A 24,440-nucleotide genomic window follows, 5' to 3' on the forward strand; every position below is an offset into this window, starting at 1 on the left:
CGCAATCACTCAGTTTGTACTCTAAGACACAGATTTACAAAAAAAAAAAAATTAGGGGCAGGGTGCCTGTAAAGAAATCTTGGCTAACTCTGAGCTTCAGAAAATGCTAATATTTATTTTTAAATGAGAATACCACATTTTCCTTTATTTCTGTGTCTTTATTTCTTGTTCAGGGCTGGGTGAAATTATACCACGGCTTCTGAGAATGACCATAGAAAGCCTCCAAGTGAAACAACCCAAAAAGGATAACAGAGAGATCACCAAAACTGCTCTGAGTAATCTTTCACCATAAGTAAAAAAAGACGAGCTGAAGTTTCAGGCTCATTCCAAAAGTTTAAAACATAAGCAAGGTTATGGAAACTTATGTTTTCTATATAGACCTGGCATCCAGAAAGACAAAAATAAATGTACTCTTTTATTTGCGGCTTTAATATTGCTTAGTGACTTATAGGTGTTCTCTGATCAGGAATCAGGCCATGTTTAATCACTTAACCCCTTATTTCTCAAAGAGGCAAGCTAAGAAAGAGGCCCTTTATGCAGAAAGTAGCCGCGACACTAAAAACTTGCAATTTAAGCATAATACTGTTTTGGTTTTTCTTCCTATTTTGTATGTGGGATACCACGACAGCATGGCTTGATGCGATCCTGGGAACGCTGGGCTGCTGAAGCAGCGTTCGGGAACTTAACCACTGCCACCAAGCCAGCCCCAGTTTTGGGTTTTTTTTAAGAATTTGCTTCCAAGTCAAATAAGCACAACTTGGCATAGCATTTTTAATTTTAAAATTTGTTGTTTAGGACTTTAATCTGAATTATTTTGTTAATTTTTAAAACATTTAAAAATATTTACATCAAGATTAAATTGAAACACAGAAGATACCAAGTGACATGTTTACCCCAAAACCTATTTTCAGTTAAGTCCATGTGTTCTGCTTCCGCGGCCCAGGGTCTCACCTGTTCAAATCCTGGGCATGGACATGGCACCGCTGATCAAGCCACACTGAGGCGGCATCCCACATGCCACAACTAGAAGGACCCACAACTGAAAATACACAACTACGTATCAGGGGGGCTTTGGGGAGGAAAAGAAAAAATAAATAAAATCTTAAAAAAACCAAACAAACCTATTTTCATTCCTTCTACCTAACAATCAATCAAACGAAAATAAACCCCAGCACCACCCAAGTGAGAAGAACGAAAAGGAGGAAAGGAGAGACAGTTCTTTACTTCAAACAGACTAACTTAACTAAAAGCTAAGATCATGGGGAACTTTGGTCATTAACTTATTTTTTGGTAAGAAATTCTTTATCACCAAATGCAGACCATATTGTCATGTACCCAAGCAGTGTTTGATATGGCAGAAGCTGCTTTTCAAGACAGCTTCTAAAGGGCAGAAGACAAAAAGTTACAGTGAAATCAAAGGAGTAATAATGGGAAGATGTATTGAAAATAGCAGGGTTCACACCAGCTTCTAGTTTTGGGCTGGCTTCTTACTGTATCTGAACTGCATCCTCTCTAGGAGTGAACCCGGCTAACTGGCAGCCACAGCTGCTCCTCCCCGCAGCGCTGAAGCCCGCCTGCTCCCCCTTGCCTGGCCCCGCCCCCTGGACTGAGGGCCGGGCAGAAACTCTGGCAAAATAAGGAAGCCTCTGGGAGGTGGCAAGCAGCCAACTCGAACTGGATGATTCCAGTTTAGGCTGGTTTGAGTCACAAACAAGCAGTTCCTAGCTTTTTCCACAATATTCAGACACACAGGCTGCCCAGGCAGCACACAACGAGCTCTCCTGATTTACTCTCAGAGTAAAGTCTACCTTGTTCTCATTTCCCTAACATCAGGGAATCTTAAATGAAAGTACGGTGCCCATCACAGAGCAAATATGGGTTAGGCCAGCACTTATTTCTAAAACTGCCTATTCCATACAGAACCCTAATACTGACAATACCTACACCTCTCTAAAACCTTACTTAAATGCTGTACTTGACAAAAAAGGAAAACCAGAGAGGAAACTGATCTATTTATAGATCTCCATAATGGAAGCTAAGCCCACCAGAGCAATTAGAAAGCAAATACCTCCATTTTCCATATTTAGTACAAAAAAGGCTTGGCTGGTTAACATGACTCCAAAAGACTGTGTGTAGCTTACTGCCCAACAACAAACTATACAGCAGCCTAGAAAGGAATGTGTTTCAAAAATGGGGGCTCTTCAAGTGATCTCTGCAGTTTGCCTACCACTGATGGGAATGAAAAGAATACTACCAAAAATATAGATATATATGTGTCTGTCTGTCTTTGTGTGTGTGTGTGTGTGTTTACTTATTTGGTGCACTTCTCCCCAAAGCACACACTGCTAAACCCATGCTGCTAAACAGCCCCAAAACTGCATTAAGCAGGGAATGAGCAAATGCTTATTATTTTGGAAAGTAGTAGGTATTTAAGGCAGCCACTCAAAATGAGGCAAGACAATGTGCTAAATCTAATGGCTTTCTTCAGGACTGCAGACACACTAATATGCCTGCCGTTTTTTTTCCACCAACCCGTCTCCCTCCAAGTAGGTAACTTTTTAAAGAACTTTTAGATACCAATATCTCAAGGAGAGAGAACAGTTAATCATACAGTCCATAAAACCACTAGTTGGCTTTCACTTAATTCCATCACAAATCAGAGCTGCAAATTTCAAGATAAAAATTGCATTTAATAGCTGGAAAGGTCCCCGGCAATGAATACATTTTATTCTTAACATTGATCTTTTAGCAAAACATTTTGAATTCTCAGATAATTTCAACTATCTAAAAAAGTAAAACTGAGGGCTGGCCCCGTGGCCGAGTGGTTACGTTCGCACGCTCCGCTGCAGGCGGCCCAGTGTTTCGTTGGTTTGAATCCTGGGCGCGGACATGGCACTGCTCATCAGACCACGCTGAGGCAGCGTCCCACATGCCACAACTAGAAGGACCCACAACGAAGAATATACAACTGTGTACCGGGGGGCTTTGGGGAGAAAAAGGAAAAAAATAAAATCTTTAAAAAAAAAAAAGTAAAACTGAGGCAGAAGGACAAAACAGGCAAATAATGGTTGTGAAAGCCAGAAAAAATCTGCTATTTAAAATGAAATTTATGGTATTTTACTTAGGTTTAAATAAGAGTGCAGATATTTTCATTTTAAATGAAAATAGGGGCAAAAGATAAAGTAAGAAACATCCCTCCTTAAAAAGGTGGGGGGAGGGGGCAGCCCCATGGCGGAGTGGTTAAGTTCGTGCACTCTGCTTCGGGGGCCCAGGGTTTCACCAGTTCAGATCCCAGGCATGGACATGGTACCACTAGTCAGGCTGTACTGAGGCGGTGTCCCACACAGCACAGCCAGAGGCACTCACAACTAGAATATACAACTATGTCCTGGGGGGCTTTGGGGAGAAGAAGAAAAAAAAAAAAAAGAAAAGAAAAGGAACATCCCTCGTAAGAATGTTTATTATTCTTGACTTTGGCTTCTTAAAGTCTTAGAGAAACCTTTAGTGGTCCTCTTTGAAAGTTCTCTGAATGCTCCCAAAACATATACTTCACTTGTTATCCCCAATATCAATGAACATCTAATCGCTGATTTTCACATTTTAGTTAGTATCATGTATGTTTCAGTGGTCTCTGAGCACAGGTATCTTCTCTTTATACACTCAAAGAACAAAAAAATCCCATTTCAATTAAAGTGATTCATCTCAAACAGGTATAAACAGAGTAGCAAAGAGGAGAAAGTTGGTATTATGCGATAAAACCTACTTAATTTCTACTCTCATTTCAATCCTATGCAGCTACAAACATAGTTTCTAGTCACCCATTTCTGAAGTACGGTTTAATTTCAGTTATGTCATTTTCTCTGAGGTTAAAAGACATTATTTTTAGTGATATACAAACTATTTTGGCCCCACAAAATACATCTGAGAATAAAGAATCACAGTGCAACAAAACAAAATTTTATCTCCAACTGCGTCCAGAAATTATCTCCCTATTCATTATAGGGAAGAACACTTTTGGTGATGAGAATTCAGACAAAAGTCTTTATGATTAAACATTGCAACAATTACCAAAAAATTGCTAATAATATTAACTCCTTTAACACTTTAAGAAACTGACTTTTACTTCATGTGTGTATTAAAACTGCTGCCATATCTGACAGTTTCCAGCATAAAATATGTATCATAACAAACTGTACACCCAGGTAATGAAATGAGCATATCTTCCCCCAATCAACATTCTAAATAAGCATACTTGTAAAATCAGAGGAATGGAAGGTACACTAACACTATCACTTTGATACCTGCAACGCTACCATTCCCAATGGTTTCTTTCTCACCTTTTCACTCTCATCCATGTTCTTTCACAAGGCTGCAAGATGACATCAATTTTGAACTGTCTACATGAACATGAAAAGAAATTATCTCTCATAACTAAAATAAATGAACTGCAAAACTTCCTCATGAAATCTTACACAAAAGGATACTGGAATAAAATTCTCCCTCTAGGAAACTGTAACCTATAACATCTAGATTGTTCGGAAAATGATTAAAAGAACTGGTCTTTATAGGGGAAAAAAAGCTTCCTATCAGATTAGGGATTTTCATGCTAACACTTTTTTAGTTAAAAAGGTCACATTCCTTTTAACTATATCTGTTGTAAAAATCCAGAATTTGTTGAATATTCTAATTACTGTTTAACTATAATTCAGGTAAATTAATCTTAAATTAACTAACATTAGAAAAAAATGAGTGGGGCTGTAGACAACTTGATATAATTTACTCAACATATATAATTTAAAAGAAATATACATGGAGCCAGCCCCATAGCCGAGTGGTTGGGTCTGCACACTCCGCTTCGGTGGCCTAGGTTTTCACAAGTTCGAATCCTGGGCACGGATACGGCACGGCTCATGAGGCCATGCTGGGTCAGCATCCCACATGCCACAGCTCGAAGGATCCACAACTAAAAATACACAACTACGTACTGGGGGGCTTTGGGGAGAAAAAGGAAAAATAAAATCTTAAAAAAAAAGAAAGAAAGAAAAGAAATATACAAACAAGTTCTACAAATATCTAGCAATAAGAAATATTTTTCAGGGACTGGCCCCGTGGCCCAGTGGTTAAGTTCGCGCACTCCACTTCTGCGGTTCCGGGTTTCGCTGGTTTGGATCCTGCGCGGACATGGCACCGCTTGTCAGGCCACGTTGAGGTGGCGTCTCACGTGCCACAACTAAAAGGACCCACAACTAAAATATACAACTATGTACTAGGGGGATTTGGGGAGAAAAAGCAGAAAGAAAGAAAAAAAGAAGATTGGCAATAGTTGTTAGCTCAGGTGCCAATCTTAAAAAAAAAAAGAAAAACAATATTTTTCATTTCTCTTTCAATAAAAAGTAAATTATGCTAATGAAAAGCTAATACACTGGACAAGAGAGGTACATAAAGCATGCCTCTCTTCCTTTCCTGTCCCCAAGATTCTTCATTATATCTTTCAACTTATGACAATTAAAAAGAAATTCTAATAATGTAATAACTATATGAGGAAAATTTCATCAAATACATTTTTAAAATCAACTTATTACAGTTTTTAAAATCTATCTACGAAAGATTGCTCTAAAATTCTAATTTCTCCTAACAGCTAACTAAGCACAATTTAAGGCCACATGGCTTACTGAAAGCCAGAGACAAGAGACAATGAGATGTCACCCACTACAGTTATTTTCATATAGTTATCTTTCTTATTACTACATTCATTTTAAGAATTTCCGTCTAAATGTCTTTTTTTGTGGCTAGAAAGAAAAAAAGTCTGTAGTTACCTGACATCATCTTTAAACAAACCAACAGGGTTCAAAGGAAAAGGAAAAGGCTGACTACCAGCCCAAAAATTTTTAAGAGGGCAGAAGATGGGGCTGCTTTTGGTAAAGCTGGAAAAGATACACGTAGCCATAGACACACAGATTAATTTAATTACAAGCTAACTCTTAATTAGACACATGTAGATTTTTCTGTTTTGGATTAGCCATAGCCAGTGTTTAATTAAAACTGACTCTATTCTTGAGACTTCATACAACCTGCTACCTTATTCCATAAATTTAATGCACAAAAAAAGCACTATTCGTTAAATAAATAGATGGCTAAATGTAAACTCCAAAGTTAACTTTAGCCTAAAAAGAGATTTCGGGAAGTAACCTATTGAAGGGGAGGGGATGGAACAAGAAAAGTTTTGGATTATCCAACTCTCAACTTCCTCCCATTACCCTTTCATCCATTTTCCCCCCATTCATTCAGTAAACCTTTATATGCTGTAGAACCCAGGGCTAACTGCAGCTATGAAGGTGCCAGAATGTCTTCTCAGCAACCTGCTGAAGTTTACGGACCATTTTTCAGAATAATGTTTCTAAAGGCAAAAAGTAAAATAAATAGGGATAAAAAGGAAACCAATTATATTGACACACTAATTAAAATGTTTCAATTTCGGTGATACAGTAATGTATGCCTTTATTAACATTAAACAATACCTAATGCTGAGTTTTAATAACTATTTCCCAGTAATGATGACTATAAGCCCAATTTTGAGATATGTGCAACTATAATAATAATAAATTGCTTATGGATTTATATTGGTAACAAAGTAACTCATACTGTTAATACTACTGGTTTTTTGTTGCCTATTTTCATAATGGGAGGCAACACAATTTCAGTTATAGGTTAGTAAAAAGATGTAATTTTTTTCCCCCATGCAAGTTCAGGGACCTTGAGCCAGTCCAACTGTCTCTGGTGGTAATCAAAGTAAACAATGGGGAAACAAAACTCAGTCAAAACTACTTTAAGATGTTAGGAAAGTTTATGAATTAATTTAACTGCAAATTATTCAATTCCTTTAGCCTATATTTAAAAAATTCTTAAAACGCGATAGAAAAAACACCCAATGAGAGGAAACTATAGAAAGAAAGCATGTTCAACTTCAAGGAAGGGCTTTTAAAATAAATGCTTTTGTGGAATTTGTGTATTTAAATTTTTCTGTTGAAAGGAAAAGTGATTCCCTAAATGACCATTACAGAGAAAGAAAGAAATACAGCAGCACAGGGCTGCACATAGGAAAGTTTACTAAGACCCAGTTCTGGGGCTGGCCCCGTGGCTGAGTCGTTAAGATCGCATGCTTTGCTTCGGTGGCCCAGGGTTTCGCTGGTTCGGATCCTGGGTGCGGACGTTGCACCGCTCATCAAGTCACGCTGAGGCAGCATCCCACATGCCACAACTAGAATGACCGACAACTAAAAATATACAACTATGTAGTGGGGGGCTTTGGGGAGAAAAAGGAAAAACAAAATCTTTAAAATAAAAAACAAAAACCAACCCAGTTCTCACTAGTTGAATACTGTGAATACTAAGCCTATCATTTATAAGGACTTCACAACTAGACTGCCATTAATCCCATGTTTACTCATTTGAAATGCACTGCTAGGAATCTGTTCACTAAAGCTGTAACAATTAAGGGCGATAGAGGGTGATTAATTTCCCAGTCAGCCATGCAGACAGAATAGAAACTTGTTTCTATAGATAAAACCAAGCTATATTTTGTCTACTATAAGATGCTAATTTTAAACATTTTTTAAAGGACTTAGAATGTCAGTTTCACAATCATAAAGTTTTAAAGATACAAAAAAGAACTTATTTCTTCCAAAAGGAAACTGAACATTCTGAATCCAAATATCATCTCATAATACTACACGTGGAAGTCAATATAATTATAGAGGACATCTGATAAGGGAGATTGAACCCAGGGATAATGGATACGCTCTGAATACCAAATGATTTTATTTCTGTGTACTTGCTTCAATCACAATATAATGATCACATCTTTTACCTATTTACATCAATTTTGCTTTACTTTTCCTGTAAACTAAGAACTGTGTCTATGTATTTCAACTATTTGTTGAACATGACTCTGAGAAAGACAATATACTAGACTCTGCAGTGTGCATGAAGGAAGACCTGGTCCTATTCCTACAGGATAGCATCAAAATGCTGATTATTCAGTCAAATCTCCAAAAAGTTCATTCTGTTTTTCATAAATCAACATAATCTGATTCTTAATACAATGTCTCTCCCACGTGTGCCACGTTAGGCACTCTCACAGTCCAAGTTTTCCTTGTCCAAGCTATAGAAATAGCCTCCTAACCGGAATCTCTCTCCTATTCCAAGTCACCAGATGCCTTTCTAAAGCACAGATATCAACAAGCTATCTCCCTTCTCAAAATCCTTCAATGGCTCATTTCTGCATCAAGAATAAAACCCAAAATCATTAGCGTGGTCAAGTCATCCTAAATTATTTGCTGTTCTCAAAACATTCTTCCATCCACTTGTATCTCTTCAAGTTGTTCCTCCTGCTCACAATGTTCCCTGTCTAGCCTAAAACTCATCTCTTCTTGCTCAAGTCCTACATATCCTTCATAGCTCAAAATCATAAAAATCTCCAGCTCCAAGTATGAATCCGGTAGCTGACAGAAGAGGAAATACCCTCTACAACTGTAATTTAGTGCCACCGTAGATGTTCTAAGCTCAGCCTGCATTTGTGGGAGTTATCTTTTTGACTGTAAATAGTCAGAAGCATACAACTGTTTCTTTTGATTATATAAACAGGAATTAGCTCTGTTAAATTCCACCAGATCACCTCTGGGTTCAAGCTTTTGAGTCTACAATGCTAAGGACCAGATCCCAAACCACTGTTAACTCCCACTAAAGTACAATACCATCCTGAAGGCCTTGTATCGTGTTTCTCCTCTAACTTCAATGCCTCCATAATTAGTTGGCTCTTCAAAAAATTTTGAGCCAGTGGGATGTAGTGGCATCCCTTTAAAAAGGGAGGTTTGGGGGAAATGACTAAAACCTGAATATCTTAGACAATTCTATGTAGGAAAAAGTGGAACAGAACAAGATTTTATAATCAGTTTATAGAATTCAAATGAATCTTGTCAATCATTTATCTCAACAATATACCAAATGAAATCAAGAGAAGTTAAGGATTTTCATTCATGTCACAGAGCTGCAAGCTGGAGACAGAACCTAACTCTCCTGATTTCCTAAAACTAAGTGCTTGTTTCATCATAATATGCTACATCTTCCAGAATGTTTGAATTACATCTAGACAGATAATAGATGTATAAAATGTTTCCATTTATTATTTTGAATTAGAAAATTTAAGAGACCTAAAAGGAATCATTCGCAAATTACACAATCATTCACTTTTCTTAAATTAATTCTAAGCAGGCAACACTAAAAGAAGAATAACTAATCTGGGCATTGTAATCAGGTCAAAGGATTTGTATCCTGTAAATTTAAAATATATATCATCTAAATTTAAAACTAGGATATCTGGGATTAACAGGTTGAATAACAATAACTGGAAATGGGAAATGCTCAAAGATTATCAACATCTAAAGTAGTAATAATAAGAACTAGAAATTATTAAAGGCAGTATTTATATAACGTATATGGGTATCAAGATAAGCACTTTACACACATTTTTTCATTTAATCTTCAAAATAACTTTATGAAGTATGGTTCTTATAAAACATGAGAAGCTGAGGCCTAGAAAGTTTAAGTAACTTGTCCAAGATTATAAAAGTAGTAAAGCATACCATCTACCTAGATCTATGATTTCAAAACCCATATACCTAACTTCTAAGCTATTTTCTGTTAAGATTACCTTCAATTTATTATTTTCGTCTTTAGAATAAAACTCTTCCGTAAAAAAAAAAAATTTCAACTAATGAAATTCGCTTACTCAGGCTTAGTGAACAGCAAAGTTAGAACCTGCATTTAAAGAAAGTTTTTCTACTTGAGTCTATAAACTGGCTACCACACCTTGATGCTAAAATTAGTTAAAATGTGTTCATAAGTTGATTTAGTCGTTGATAATAAGTGTCAACAACATATTTCACCAGTACGTCTTTAATCAAACAGCTTTTACGAACTTTCAACCAAAATAATAGAAGTTATTATACATGTAAGAAATTAAAAATTTCAAAGAGATGCCACATTTTCAGTGGCACAGATTCGTTTCACACAGCTGCAGTTACCACTCTTCTTCCTAGTTGGCAATTTCAATATTGAGCATCTGGAGGATGACGCAGTATCTGCAGATCATCACTTAGTTTCAAGTACTTGACAGAATGGTTAATTCAATGGCCGCAGGCTAATCAAAGTTTCTTCACTCATTAAATACATGATCCAAGATTAGTTTCTTTTAAATATATTACTATGCTAAAAATCATTATCACTGATGGTGCAGAAATTGTGACAATTTATTCAACAGCTCGTCTGTGATAACAAAAGGCTGTTAAACCTACCTGTCACTGCTGGTACTACTGCTGCTGCTGATTGAATCACTACTGGAGGATCTACTCCTAGAGCCGCTGCCGCTAGGGGACCTTGTGGGTCTAGACGCTTGGCTAGCCAGCCTCTGAGGAGACTGATTTCTAGACTGGGATGAATGTGGTGACCGACTCCTGCTGTGCTGGTAATTCCGCTCTGGCCTTCTGCCTCGGACCTCCCGGGTAATATCATCCCTGTAGATATCCCTGTGTACCACACTGGGCAGTGTAAACTGCTCCCGAGCCCTAGGTTCGTATCGGGGGTCATGAGCATCAAAACGGTTTGGACTTCGACTCCGAGAAGTATAATAGAGCCCATGTTGTAAAGTCCGTTCTCGAGGATCTCTATAGTAATCCTGATCGTAATGTCTTGTCCGATCAAATCCTCCCGTCCCCCGTTCATGGTGTCCATAGGCACTATGTTCATAAGCACGCTCCCTGTTATCTGAAGCCCTGCATTTAGGAGGGGGGAAAAATATTTAATCAATCAGAAAGGGGCAAGCAAAACTAAAAGCAAGTCATGCAAACATTCACTTCAGCATTGTCTTTTGTCTTTGCAACTGGTCATTTTCTGAACAGCATAAACCTACTTAGTAAGCAAACACTAACAAGCTTAACATTTTACTTGACTCCAGAGACTATTTTCACAGCTGAGCAATCATAGTCTTAATTGTAGACTGGGCTTTCATGACTAGTGTTCTGCCAATCAGTTGCTCTTTTTTTTTAGGGATTTTCTGACTTATATACAGAAATATACAAATGCCACCTCCTTTTCATTTTTAAGTTTAATGGAACAAGAAGAGACTGTCATTTTAATATCAAAGTTTTCTATACTTTCATCTGATTAAAATATATGCCAAACTTTTATTTTCTTTGCAAATTTATTTTAAGCAAAATTTCCATGATACATTTTAACATAGACATGAAAGCCCTATTGAAATGCATGTCCCAGCAGCAGGAGGGCATTTTCAAAGTTCAGAAAAATATTTAAATAACTTTTTCTCACTAACTTTCAACTTGCTGAGTAATTATAAAAATTACTAGGTTATGTAAATTGCTGTGCCCAATCAACTTTAATAATAAAAAGAACCTTAAAGAGACAAGCAAACAAACAAAAAACACTTAGGATATCAAAATATTGGGTTGCCACATGCTATTCTATGGTAAATTTTATTAATTAAAGAACAAAGGTTATTTTATCTCCTTGTGCTACCAAATTGCACAGAATTTTTAAAACACCTCTTCCATGATTCAATTTGTTAATGTTTGATCTTAATGGTTATAGGAAATATGTTCTCTTAGGTTTTAGCTATTCTCAAGTTGCCTATCATAAAATTAGGCAACTTCAGGAACTGTAAGGTACTCTAAGGTTGCTATTAACAATGATTTAACTTAAAAAATATTTCCATAGGACATGAATATTTGTCAGCCTTAGCATACCTGCAATTATGCGTTATTAAAAACCAATTCTAATCCTATAAAGAAATCTTAAGTTCTCTAGTTTTGCGGAGACCAGAACTCATTTCCTGAGTTCCCAAAAGATCATTTCACTTGAATTTCAAGTTGAGGTTGAGTTTCTTCTCAACCTTATCTTTGGATCTGTTTTCTATCAAAAGAGATTAAGAAATCATGAAAGATATAGAAGAATTACAATCTCTCCAAAGAAGAATACCTAGCAAAAATCTTACAACTAACACAATGTCCCCAATATGTGCCTAGATCCCAAATATCTCCAACTAATCTTCATCTTCACTCACCATTTCACTTATTAGCAACCACACCTTCCTAGGCTATTTTTGCTTTTCGCTGCTACTATGAAAAGCAACTGGCATGGCAAAAAAAAATCTTTCCTAATTAAATGTATTAAATGACTTTCTCCTTTCACTACATTTCTGGAATTTGGATAGATTATTTCAATGTCTAACAAACAAGAGGGTTTCCTTTGGTACTTAAGAGAAAATTTCATAAATAATTCAATTAGCACCTTATCAAATGTTAATCAGTGAAAGCTGTTATTAATGATATAACAGAAGCAACAGGCAATAGTTCTAGGAGAATTACTGCTACAGCTGATATTTTATAAATACGCCAAGTTCTTATCCATTAGGAAAATACAGAAGGCAGGCACAAGAGCTAGCAGAGCTGAAATCTAACAACTATTCTCTGATTCATCTATTAGTACTAAATACTTCTAGAGTTAGTGAGGAAAAAAGAGAAAGTGTGACTTGGGTTAGGAGAGGGGCTAATATACACAGGTCAGGACATACCAACCTTTTCCAACTGTGGAAACACGACCTATAATCCCAATTAAATCTAGGGAGAGAATTGTGAACATAACTTCCCCAATTTTGGCCCCTCTTATGGGGGTAATCCACCTTCTTAATGGGCAAGGGTGTCAAATGATATTTAGATGAACCACAAGGAAAAAAAAAATCTTAGTGACCAGATAAAATAATTCCACTGGAAGCAAGCAGTCCCAGACAAACTGTAACTCTCAAACCCCCAGACTTCTTTCTTGAGATAGTAGACAATTATAAATTGATCCACATTCATAAAAATTTCCAGCCCTAAGTATGAATCAGGCAGCTGACAGAAGAGGAAATATCCTCTATGATTCCACCAAATGAGGAAGGCACAGTTGCTCGCCAATAGTTCACCTTTGTAGCCATCCAGCACAGTCAATTTTGATTGCTGTATCCACAACTGATCGTCACCATGTGTTCAAAGCTAAAGTACCTTTAATTGGATAGCAACTTGCTTAAGAAATAAGATAGTAATCCTCTTCCCCTGGGCTAATGGAATCTTGACTGCGTGACATCCCATACATTCCAGCAATTAGAAAAGAATGGCTATATTCCAGGTTTTAGGAACGTCCATCATCTCGATTTTTCCCCATTCCATCAAGGAGTATAATTCCAACACGGAAATTGTGTAGATCCAAAATGGAAAAATCAGACACTGACTTCACTCTTCTTCATCCAAATACACATTTCCAGGTTAAAGTATTGTTTGTAGAATCCAAGTGGTTGAATCATTATGGTCTGCTAGGTTTTTTGGTGACAATCCAATTCACTTGTACACTTGATGTGGTGAAGACTGAGAAGCAGATATCAACTTCTAAAAGAATCGGTAGGTTCTAATATTCCAGAAATATTCCATATAGTACAACCACAAAATCTGTAGCCAAATAGCTCCATCAGGTAGAAGGGATATATCCAAGGAAGGCCTTAACATTATCCAAGAGAAGGAATAATTAATTCTAGAAGACAGGTAACTCCAAAACTGATGCTGCCACACAAAATCTTCCACCACTTTATATGTCAGGAGTAAATATCCAACCAGCTGCAGGAAATATCCTCTACGATTCCATAAGATACCAGCCACTGGGATAGAAATCACTTCCGTTTCCAACCCAAAATAGGAAACATTGAGAATGCCCAAAACTTTAAATCCATCTGGGGCCCCTAAATACGAGTTTCTGTTTCTCACCATATCAAATACAAAATACCTGCCTAGAGAAACCTTGGAACTTACCCATCAAGTCTCCGCTCATAACGTCCTTCTCGTGCATGAAGTGATGGTGGGGGGCCATAAGCAGGCCCTCCACCACCTCCTCTGAACCCAGAAACCTCTCTACTACGAGATGCTATGGAAACTGTATCATCCAATCCCCGAGCAGCACTCGGAATGGTGCCTGGTTCATTATAATCCGTGCGTAGGTCTCTATCTCCCATTTTGTTGACTGAATTGTGAGCTTTCTGTGCACTTTTGATGTCCACAAAATCCACAAAGGCAGCCACTCCTCCTTCAGATCCCCTCTTGGGGAGAATTTTGACACTCTCCACGCGGCCATATCTGGAAAAGATAAAGTCAACATTATTGTTGCACAGCAATAATTTTCCAAAAACAGTTTCTGAAAATTTCTTATTTTTAGACAATTTACATTATGCATGTATGGGGGAGGGGCTGCAAAGTAACATTTAAAATGGCTTCTACACTCATGTTCTTCTTTCTTGGGGCAAGTATTTACAAATGTTTTAATCACATTATTTTATTGCTCTCATTTCTTAAATATAATAGTTACTAAACTGTCTTTTACCTTTCTACAACACTTAGCTGAAATGAATCTCTCAGAAGTTTTCAGGAATTTTTACATTCTAAAAAAAGGATCTTGAGCCTAAAATTGATCTAAGTAACCTACAAATCTTAAAAGATTATTAAAGTAAAAACTGAAACTAGAAAGTTACTTTATAAAAATTCCATCTTAATTCATTAAGTGAAAATGATCTTACTGAAAAAGAGATGAGTTGCAACACTGCTTACTTGAAGGCAAAATAAATATTTTGTGTGTCCATTTGCAAGTGACAGTCTAAAATTTTAATGAAATTTTTTGCTATTGAATTTTCTTTTTCAAGGGGTTAAAAGAAAACTTAAAATTTATAACAGGTATAATTAAAAGTGTTTTTCATTAATAAATCTGAGAAAATCTTTGATAGACCATATGTTATTTTTATTCCAAAGAAAGTTTACTATGTCTGTAAAGAAAAATTTTAAGGCACCTTTTATATTTTGAAGCATACATACAAGAAATATAATTATTTGGAATAAAATAATTCATGACTATTCTACAAATTTCACTGGGAATTAATTATATTTTATGTACTTATAATTTGGCATTTTAGAACGGCAGGAGCAGCACTTTCAAATATAGCACTCTTATTTGCTGACAATCCAAGATCATAATTTTGCACTTCCCCTGAAGAAGCTGACAGCACTATCAGAAAGCAGAACTTTTCTTCTTATATCCTCTAGTATAGTTTAAGTTATTAGCTCTCACAAGGGAAACATAATACTAAAATCCAGTTTCATCACACAACTGAACTAGAAGTAACAAAATTATTGGGTGTAAATGAACTGATGAAAGGATCTTTTTAATTTGGAAAAGAAAACTGATAATAATTGAAATAGTTCTTTTCATATAAACATTAAAAAATACCTTCCAATGTATCTGACAAAGGACTTGTATCTAGAATACAAGAAATCTTACAACTCAATCGATTTTTTTTAAATAGGCAAAACACTTCACCAAAGAAGACATACAGATGGCAAAAAAAACCAGGAAAAGATGCTCAAAATCATTAGTCATTGGGGAAATGCAAATCAAAACCACAATGAGATACCACTTCATATTCAGTAAGATAGCTATTATTTAAAGAAAAAAAAAAGAGAAGAAAGAACAAGTGTTGGCAAGGATATGGAGAAATCTGAAACCTTGTCCATAGCTCGTAGAACTGTAGAATGGTGCAGCCGCTGTGGAAAAGTTTGGCATTTTCTCAAAAAGTTAAGCAGAGAATTATCATATGACCCAGCAATTCCACGCCTAGGCATATACCTAAAAGAACTGAAAACGGGGGCTCAAATAGAAATACGTACACCAATATTATCCACAACAGCCAAAAGATGAAAACAACCCAAGTGTCCATCAAAGGATGAGTGGATAAACAAAATGTGGTATATACATACAATGGAATATAGCAGTCCCCTCCTTATTCATGGTTTCACTTTTCAGGTCAAAATTATTTGGTGTAAATGAACTGCTGAAAGGACCTTTTTAATTTGGAAAAGAAAACTGAAAAACTGAAATAGTTCCTTCCATACCAACCAGGTCAACCATGGCCCAAAAATACTACATGGAAAATTCCAGAAATAAACAATTCCTAAGTTTTAAATCGCATGTGCCATTCTGAGTAGTGTGATGAAATCTCGCTCCCTTCTGCTTGGGAGGTGGTGAATCAGCCCTCTGCCTAGCACATACATGCTGTACATGCTACCTATATGCCCGTTAGTCATTTAGCAGCCATCTCAGTTATCAGACCAACTGTCTCTGCATCACAGTGCTTGTGTTCAAGTAACTCTTATTTTACTTCACAATGGCCCCAAAGCACAAGAATAGTGATGCTGGCAATTTGGATATGCCAAAGCAAAGTCGTAAAGTGCTTCCTTTAAGTGAAAAGGTATAAGTTCTTATTAGGGGGTCGGCCCGTGGCCAAGTGGTTAAGTTCGTGTGCTCCACTTCAGCGGCCCAGGGTTTCGCCAGTTCAAATTCTGGGTGCAGACACGGCCCCATGCTGAGGCGGCATCCCGCATGCCACAACTAGAAGGACCCACAACTAAAAATACACAACTATGTACTAGGGGGCTTTGGGAGACAAAGAAAAAAAGAAACAGAAAATGATCAATAAGTATAAACAGAAAGCAAAGAGCAAATGAACACACCATAAGGAAGAAAAAGGCCTGGGGCCGGCCGGGTGGCACAGCGGTTAGTTAAGTGCGCACGTTCCGCTTCTCCGTGGCCAGCAGTTCACCACTTTGGATTCCAGGTGCGGACATGGCACCATTTGACAAGCCATGTTGTGGTAGGCGTCCCACATATAAAGTAGAGGAAGATGGGCACGGATGTTAGCTCAGGGCCAGTCTTCCTCAGCAAAAAGAGGAGGATTGGCAGTAGTTAGCCCAGGGCTAATCTTACTCAAAAAAATAAAAAATTAAATAATTTTTTTAAAAAAGGAATAAAAAGGCCTAAAAGATGAATATTAAGGCTTGGTTGGGCTACCTATAATACTAAAGACAATAAATGTTTGTGTCTGTTTGTTTTTTATGTTAAAAATCACTCCTCTTTCGAACTCAGTGGGGTCATAAATATATCCATTACAACCACCACACCATCTGAAATAACGCAGTAACATCAACACTTATACTACCTTTTCATAGCAAGAATTTTTACAAAGGAATTACTAACTTATAAATCAACGCACTTGATCTTATATTTAGATCAAAAGACTGGTTTCATCTCTGTGTCAGACCTTTATTTTATTTCCTATATCAGTGACTGAAAATCCTTCAAGTATACCAAAAGGCAGAATCCCTAGAAACTTAAATACTACATTATAATAGCACTTAAATCAGAGCTGGCCACATTTTCCTATATAATCACAGGTCAAACTTTTTAAAAATTTTATTATGATAAAATACAACATAAAACTAGCTATTTTAACCATTTTTAACTGTATAATTCCAATCTTAAAATTAATCAAAGCTATTGCTTGTCATCAACATAAGAGAGGTAGATATTAAAGCTACCTCATTCACAATTACTGACACCTCCATATGTCAACACATTAAATACAGTGTAAAACTCAGAATCATATACTTAGATTGCAAAACTGCAATTTGGACATAACCAAATAAAATGGCAAGATCTGTAAAATGTCATGTCTCATTATAACAGTTAAAGTAAGTTAAAACCAAAACTAAAACTTAAGTTTTAACAGTTACTTACAATGATAAAGACAAATTTATATCATTAGCATGACAATGATAAATTAAAAGTTAATGGTTTACTCAATCCAAGATAAATATCAAAAATTGATATAAACACAGAGAAAACAGGGAGAAAATATTTGCAAATTATTTATCTGATAAGGAGCTCCTACAACTCAACAATGAAAAAGACATAATGCAATTTAAAAGTGGGCAAAGAGGGCCAGCCCAGTGGCCGAGTGGTTGAGTTCACGCCCTCTGCTTCGGCAGCCTGGGGTTTCGCCAGTTTGAATCCTGGGCGCGGACATGGCACTGCTCGCTGAGCCACGTTGAGGTGGCATCCCACATGCCACAACTAGAAGGACCCACAACTAAAAATACACAACTATCTACCGGGGGGCTTTGGGAGAAAAAGGAAAAATAAAAAATCTTAAAAAAAAAAAGTGGGCAAAGGATATAAATACACATTTCTCCAAAGAAAATATACAAATGGCCAACAAACATACGAAAATTTGCTCAGCAACATTAGTCTTTAGGGAAATACAAACCAAAACCACAATGAGATACCACTTCACACCCACTAGGATGGCTAAAATAAAAAAAGACAGATAATAACAAGTGATCACAAGGAGAAATGTAAACCCTAATGCATTGCTGGTAAGACTGTAAAATGGTGTAGCCACCGTGGCAGTTTGGCAGTTCCTTAAAATTTTTTTTCTTAAAGATTTTATTTATTTTCTTTTTCCTTTTTCTCCATAAAGCCCCTCGGTACATAGTTGTATATTCTTTGTTGTGGGTCCTTCTAGTTGTGGCATGTGGGATGATGCCTCAGCGTGGTTTGATGAGCAGTGCCATGTCCGCGCCCAGACGAAACACGGGGCCGCCTGCAGTGGAGCGCGTGAACTTAACCACTCGGCCACGGGGCAAGCCCCTCCTTAAAATGTTAAATTTAGAATTACCACATAACCCAGCGATCCCTCTCCTACTCCGAGAGAACTGAAAATGTATGTCCACATAAAAACAGGTACAGAAAGGTGCATAACAGCATTTTCATAATATCCAAAAAGTGGAAACAACTCAAATGTCCAACAACTAATGAACAGGTTTTAAAAATATTGTATGTCTGTACAATGGAATATAGTTTGGCAATAAAAAGGAAAAAGGCTCTAATACATGCTATAACATGGGTGAACCTTGAAAACATTATGCTAAGTAACAAAAGCCAGTCTCATATTATGATTTCATATACATGAAAGGTCCAAAACAGGCAAATCCACAGAACTACAAAGTAGGTTAGTGACTGCCAGGTGCTGGGGAGAAGGGAGAAAGGGGAGTGATTGCTAATGGGTATGGGGTTTCATTCTGAAGTGATAAAATGTTCTTAAATTAATGGTGATGGTTGCACAACTCTGTGAATATACTAAAAATAAGTGAATTGTACACTTTAAAAGGATGAATTTTATGCCGTATGAATTATGTCTTGATAAAACATTAAAAGATATAAAATAGTATCTGTCACTGTCCTTTAATACAAAAGATTTTATATCTCCTTTAGTCACAAGTGTCTACATTATCTCAACATGAATCAACAATATGCCACGTTTCCTCTAACTGGGCAAACCTGGAAGACATTTTCTATTTCAAGCATGCCTGACTGGGAAGATAAGTAACCCATTACTGATGACAGTCAAAACCTGCTCTTTTCATTTCATGGTGATACAGAATTCTTTCAGGAAACCTACTGTGAAATAAACATATAAAATAGACTTATAAACTATTCTTAAATAATATATTCTTCTTTTAATCACTCTTTTGAGGAAGGACGAATAATTACCAGGATGGCAAAAGACAGACTCAGAATCCCTAATGCTGGCAAGAGGCAGTCAACCACAGAGCCCTAGTCTCATTTTAGAAAAAGCTAATACCCTGATGTGTCTCCACTTGGAGAGGTGTGGGGGAAGGGAGAAAAAGAAGGGAGAGAAGGAATGATCCATAATAGTTTGCTGATTTGTGTTCTCTCTCTCCCCACCTCTCCCAAACAGACTTTATTAATTTGCTGTATAATCTTGGGTCTAGACTCTCAGCATGAGGTAAAATCCCTAAGTCATAAAGGAAAAGACCACATAAATCAAATACATAAAAACTAGAGCTCCTGAATAGCAAAATATAGTCAAAAGACAAATGGGGAAAAATACTTGCAATGCATAAGAAATAAATGATTTCGTCAATATACAAACAGTTCTTACAAATCAAGGGAGAAGACAGAGGCCCAAACAAAAAACAGGCAAAATATATGAATAGCAAGTTTTTAAAAAATACACACATACACACAATTGGTAAACAAAACAGAACAAAAACATTCAAAAAATCTGCTCAGGGGCCAGCGCCATAGTGGAGTGGTTAAAGTTCTGCTGGCGGGACTGGCCTGTGGCACAGCAATTAAGTTTGCACATTCTGCTTCAGGAGCGTGGGGTTCACAGGCTCGAATCCTGGGTGCACACATGGCACCATGTGGCAAGCCATGTTGTGGCAGGTGTCCCACGTATAAAGTAGAGGAAGATGGGCACGGATGTTAGCTCAGGGCCAGTCTTCCTCAGCAAAAAGGATTGGCAGCAGTTAGCTCAGGGCTAATCTTCCTCAAAAAAAAAAAAACAAAAAAAAGTTCCGCTGGCTCCGCTTAGGCGGCACAGGTTCACAGGTTCGGATACCAGGTGCAGACCTACTCCACTCATCAGCCATGCTGTGGAGGCATCCCACATACAGAATAGAGGAAGATTAGCACAGATGTTAGCTCAAGGCTAATCTTCCTCAAGTAAAAACAAAAAAAGGGGGGGAAGATTGGCAATGGATATGTTAGCTCAGGTCAAATCTTCCCCACCAAAAAAATCAAAATGAAACAAAAAAGCTGCTCAATTTCACTCAAAATTTTGAAAATCCAAATTTTAAAGAACAGTACCATATAACACAAAGACTTAAATTTTAACAATACATAGGTATTACTAAGAGTACAAGAAAATAGGCACTTTTCACAACACTGTCTGGGGTATAAATTAGAGAAACCTCTTAGGAAGATAATTTGATAGTATCTAGCATTGAGAACTAAGTACACATCCCCAGAAATTCTGTTCATAGGAATTTATCATATATGTATAACTGCACGTCTGCAAGCAGTGTACAGAACTGCTTAGCAACCACCATTCCACTTTCTGTCTCCATGTATCTGACTGCTCTAGCTACCTAATATAAGTAGAATCATACAATATTTGTCTTTTTGTGACTGCCTTATTTCACTTAGCATAATGTCCTCAAGGTTCATCCATGTTGTAACATGTCAGAAATTCCTTTCTTTCTAAGGCTGAATAATACTTGATTGTATGTATCCTGTTCATCCATTCACAGGTCATGGACACCAGGGTTGCTTCCATCTTTTACATATTGTGAATAATGCTGCTATGAACGTAATACTTTTTTTACACGAAAAACTACCTTTTGGTTCTAATTAGAAGGGGTTTAAGAAAACTTGAAGACTGAAGATAAGCTTAATTAAACCAATAAAACCATAATCATCTGTTTACTGAATCTGTAGTGAGTGCCTAGATTCCTATACATGAAAATTTGATGATTATAACTCTTGGGAAATGGCAATGTTTTCACTAAAGCCTTGAATGACAAAATTCTTCAGAACTATTACAGGCAGCACTACTTCAGGAAAAAAAATATATATATGTGCATTATTTTATACCAATCTAATGAGAATCTATTTACTACGTAAAATTAATTTTTAACAAAAGGATAGTGTTCAACTGATATGTCAATTTCTAAAAGATTATCCCACTATGAGGAGAAAAATTTCAAAGATTCTATAATCTTTAGATCCTACTGGTTAGATCAAATTGAAAGCCGAATCTTTTATACAATCTTAGAAAGAATTCATAATATACTTCTCAAGAGAACAGGAGGGAGAAGTCTGCAGGAATATAGATATTCATGATAACCACTAAGTTAATGTTTGGACCTTTATTTTCATAATAATTCATGAATAATTTCATAAATGTGTCTGATTTACATAGTATTTTTCTGGGAAAAGCTCAAGTATAATTGTAAATAGAATGCAAATGAGCATGATTAACTATTTCTTAAAGTAACGGCAATAAATAAAGCAGTTAGATGAAGAAAATAGGAGCAAGGCAAGCTGATCAAAAAGCAAAGGCTGGGGGGCTGGCCCAGTAGCACAGCGGTTAAGTTCACACGTTCCACTTCTCGGTGGCCCAGGGGTCACCGGTTCAGATCCCGGGTGCGGACATGGCACCGCTTGGCAAGCCATGCTGTGGTAGGCATCCCACATATAAAGTAGAGGAAGATGGGCACAGATGTGAGCTCAGGGCCAGTCTTCCTCAGCAAAAAGAGGAGGATTGGCAGATGTAAGCTTAGGGCTAATCTTCCTCAAAAAAAAAAAAAAAAAAAAAAGCAAAGGCTGGAGACAACAAAGTTGAAGTAGCAGAAGCCAAGAGACTAAAAAATAAATTAGCAAAAGTCCACATCAAGAGTCCCTGGTGTGAATGCAAAGGCCTCTTCCTACCTTGCTTAACAGGACTGTTATTTACTGTACCATTGCCGAAAGAAAATTAACTTCCAACTTTATGACTTAGTAAAATTATGATTTAAAAAAATTACTTTGGGAAATTCATGAATACTTCTAATATTTCACTTGACCAGTGACTTTTTTTATTTTTTTGAAGATTAGCCCTGAGCTAACTACTGCCAATCCTCCTCTTTTTGCTAAGGAAGACTGGCCCTGAGCTAACATCCGTGCACATCTTCCTCTACTTCATATGTGGGACGCCTACCACCGCATGGCTTTTGCCAAGTGGCGCCATGTCTGCAGCCGGGATCCGAACCTGTGAACCCGGGGGCTGCCGAGAAGCGGAACATGGGAACTTAACCGCTGCACCACTGGGCCGGCCTGACTAGTGACTTTTATCCTTATTTCGTAATATATGGTTTTTTAGACAGAACAGAATCAAGAGAAAAATGTGATCCCACCTACCTGTAATAAATATAAATTCCATATTCTTTTCATAGACCACAATGAGTATTTTTGTCAAATCTTTGAAAACTGCCTCTACTTCCAGATTAAGGAAATAGGTTCTTCTTTAACACTCTTCAATCTTAAAAGACGTTTGGATTTTTCTATTCAATCCCAATGTTTTATAAACTTTTAAGTAAACATGCTTCCCAACAAAGAACTCTGGCATGAAATTAACACCATGAAATTAAAAAATAAGTCACTAGTCTCTATGTCAATTATACCTTAAACTTATTAAATATGCAAACTTCCCCAGTCAATATTTTAATCTAATTATAATCTCTAGAACAAAAAAGCTTTTTCTACAAACAAAAAGCCTTTTAGGATGAATCCTCTCAGAAAAACGTTTTAAAAACAAATTTCCAATAAAATCGACACAAAGGAAATGAAATGTCATAACCCTGTAAGACCCAAAGCTGTGATGTAAGTTCCTTTTATACATCCACTTTTAGAATGACAAAGCAAATTTACACCAAAAAGGAATGATCTCTATCAAAAACCATTGTGGAAAGGGTTACCTACTTCATAAGAAAAAGAGAGGTGAAAATGACAAGAAATACTTATATACCTTAGATTAGTGTAAGGAAGTACATACACCATTTTAAAAAACTAACTGCAGGGGCCGGGCTGGAGGTGTGGTGGTGGAGTTCATGCACTCCACTTTGGCAGCCTGGGGTTCACGGGTCCGGATCCCAGGCACAAATCCATACATCACTGATCAAGCCACGCTGTGGTGGTGTCCCCACATACAAAATAGAGGAAGATTGAAACCGATATTAGCTCAGTGACAATCTTCCTCAAGCAAAAAGAGGAAGACTGGCAACAGACAGCTCAGGGCCAATCTTCCTCACCAAAAATAAAAAAGAAAGAAAGAAAGAAAGGGAGGAAGGAAGGAAAACAAAATTAACTGTAATGTAATTTAAAACTATTTGAAAGTTTTCATATACCACTTAAGTCTTGACCCAGGAAGGCTATTTTTGATTGATCATAACTGGTTAGCACGATGATGCATTGCAAAGTACCTGATACATCAATGTTTTGTATGATGGCTACACAGTACTTCCAGGTATTAAACTCTTTTATAATCCAACTGACAATTAACATACATACTTTTCATATCATCATAGCATTCCACTGACCTTTATGTGTTATGAAGAATGACAGCTATAACAAGATTTCTTAAACTGAAAAGACCTTAGAAATCTTATAATACAACCCACTCAATTTACAGGAGAAATTTTTTTTAAGATTGGCACCTGAGCTAAAATCTGTTGCCAATCTTTTTTTTTCTTCTTCTTCTTCTTCTCCCAAAGCTCCCCAGGACGTAGTTGTATATTCTAGTTGTGGGTCCTTCTAGGGACGCTGCCTCAGCATGGCCTGATGAGCAGCACCGTGCTCAGGATCCAAACCGGCGAAACCCAGAGCTGCCAAAGCGGAGCAGGCAAACTTAACCACTTGGCCACAGGGCCAGCTCCTATGGGCAAAATCAAATGTGCCCACTTTAGATAATAAATGTGTTACTGAAGAGTTCAAGTGTCTTACTTTATATATAGCATCACATACTAACTGAATTTTAGGAGCTCTCTAGAAACTTGAGATTTTTGCAATCTTTGTTTTCTTTGATTAAAGCTGAGCCCACCTATCTAATAGAAGTCAGT

The 24,440-nt window shown here is 37.0% G+C and overlaps 1 protein-coding gene across 12 annotated transcripts in view; it reads right to left on the reverse strand.

Moving 5' to 3' along the window:
- The window catches only part of SPEN (spen family transcriptional repressor), an 87,423-nt gene that overhangs the window by 43,960 nt on the left and 19,023 nt on the right, over positions 1-24,440 (reverse strand). For 5 of the 12 annotated variants that reach the window (XM_070602152.1, XM_070602131.1, XM_070602121.1 and 2 more), the window contains 2 exons: positions 13,911-14,231; positions 10,353-10,829 (listed from right to left, as the gene is read on the reverse strand). In XM_070602152.1, the coding sequence (XP_070458253.1) occupies positions 10,353-10,829; positions 13,911-14,110 (677 nt within the window). In that variant the 5' untranslated portion in view covers positions 14,111-14,231. Of the gene's footprint in view, positions 1-10,352; positions 10,830-12,647; positions 14,232-24,440 lie in introns of all 12 variants that reach the window. The other 7 variants (XM_070602195.1, XM_070602186.1, XM_070602205.1 and 4 more) reach the window with 2 other exon arrangements.

The sequence above is a fragment of the Equus przewalskii genome, chromosome 2 (genome assembly GCF_037783145.1).
Source record: "Equus przewalskii isolate Varuska chromosome 2, EquPr2, whole genome shotgun sequence".
In the NCBI taxonomy this organism is placed as follows: Eukaryota; Metazoa; Chordata; class Mammalia; order Perissodactyla; family Equidae; genus Equus; species Equus przewalskii.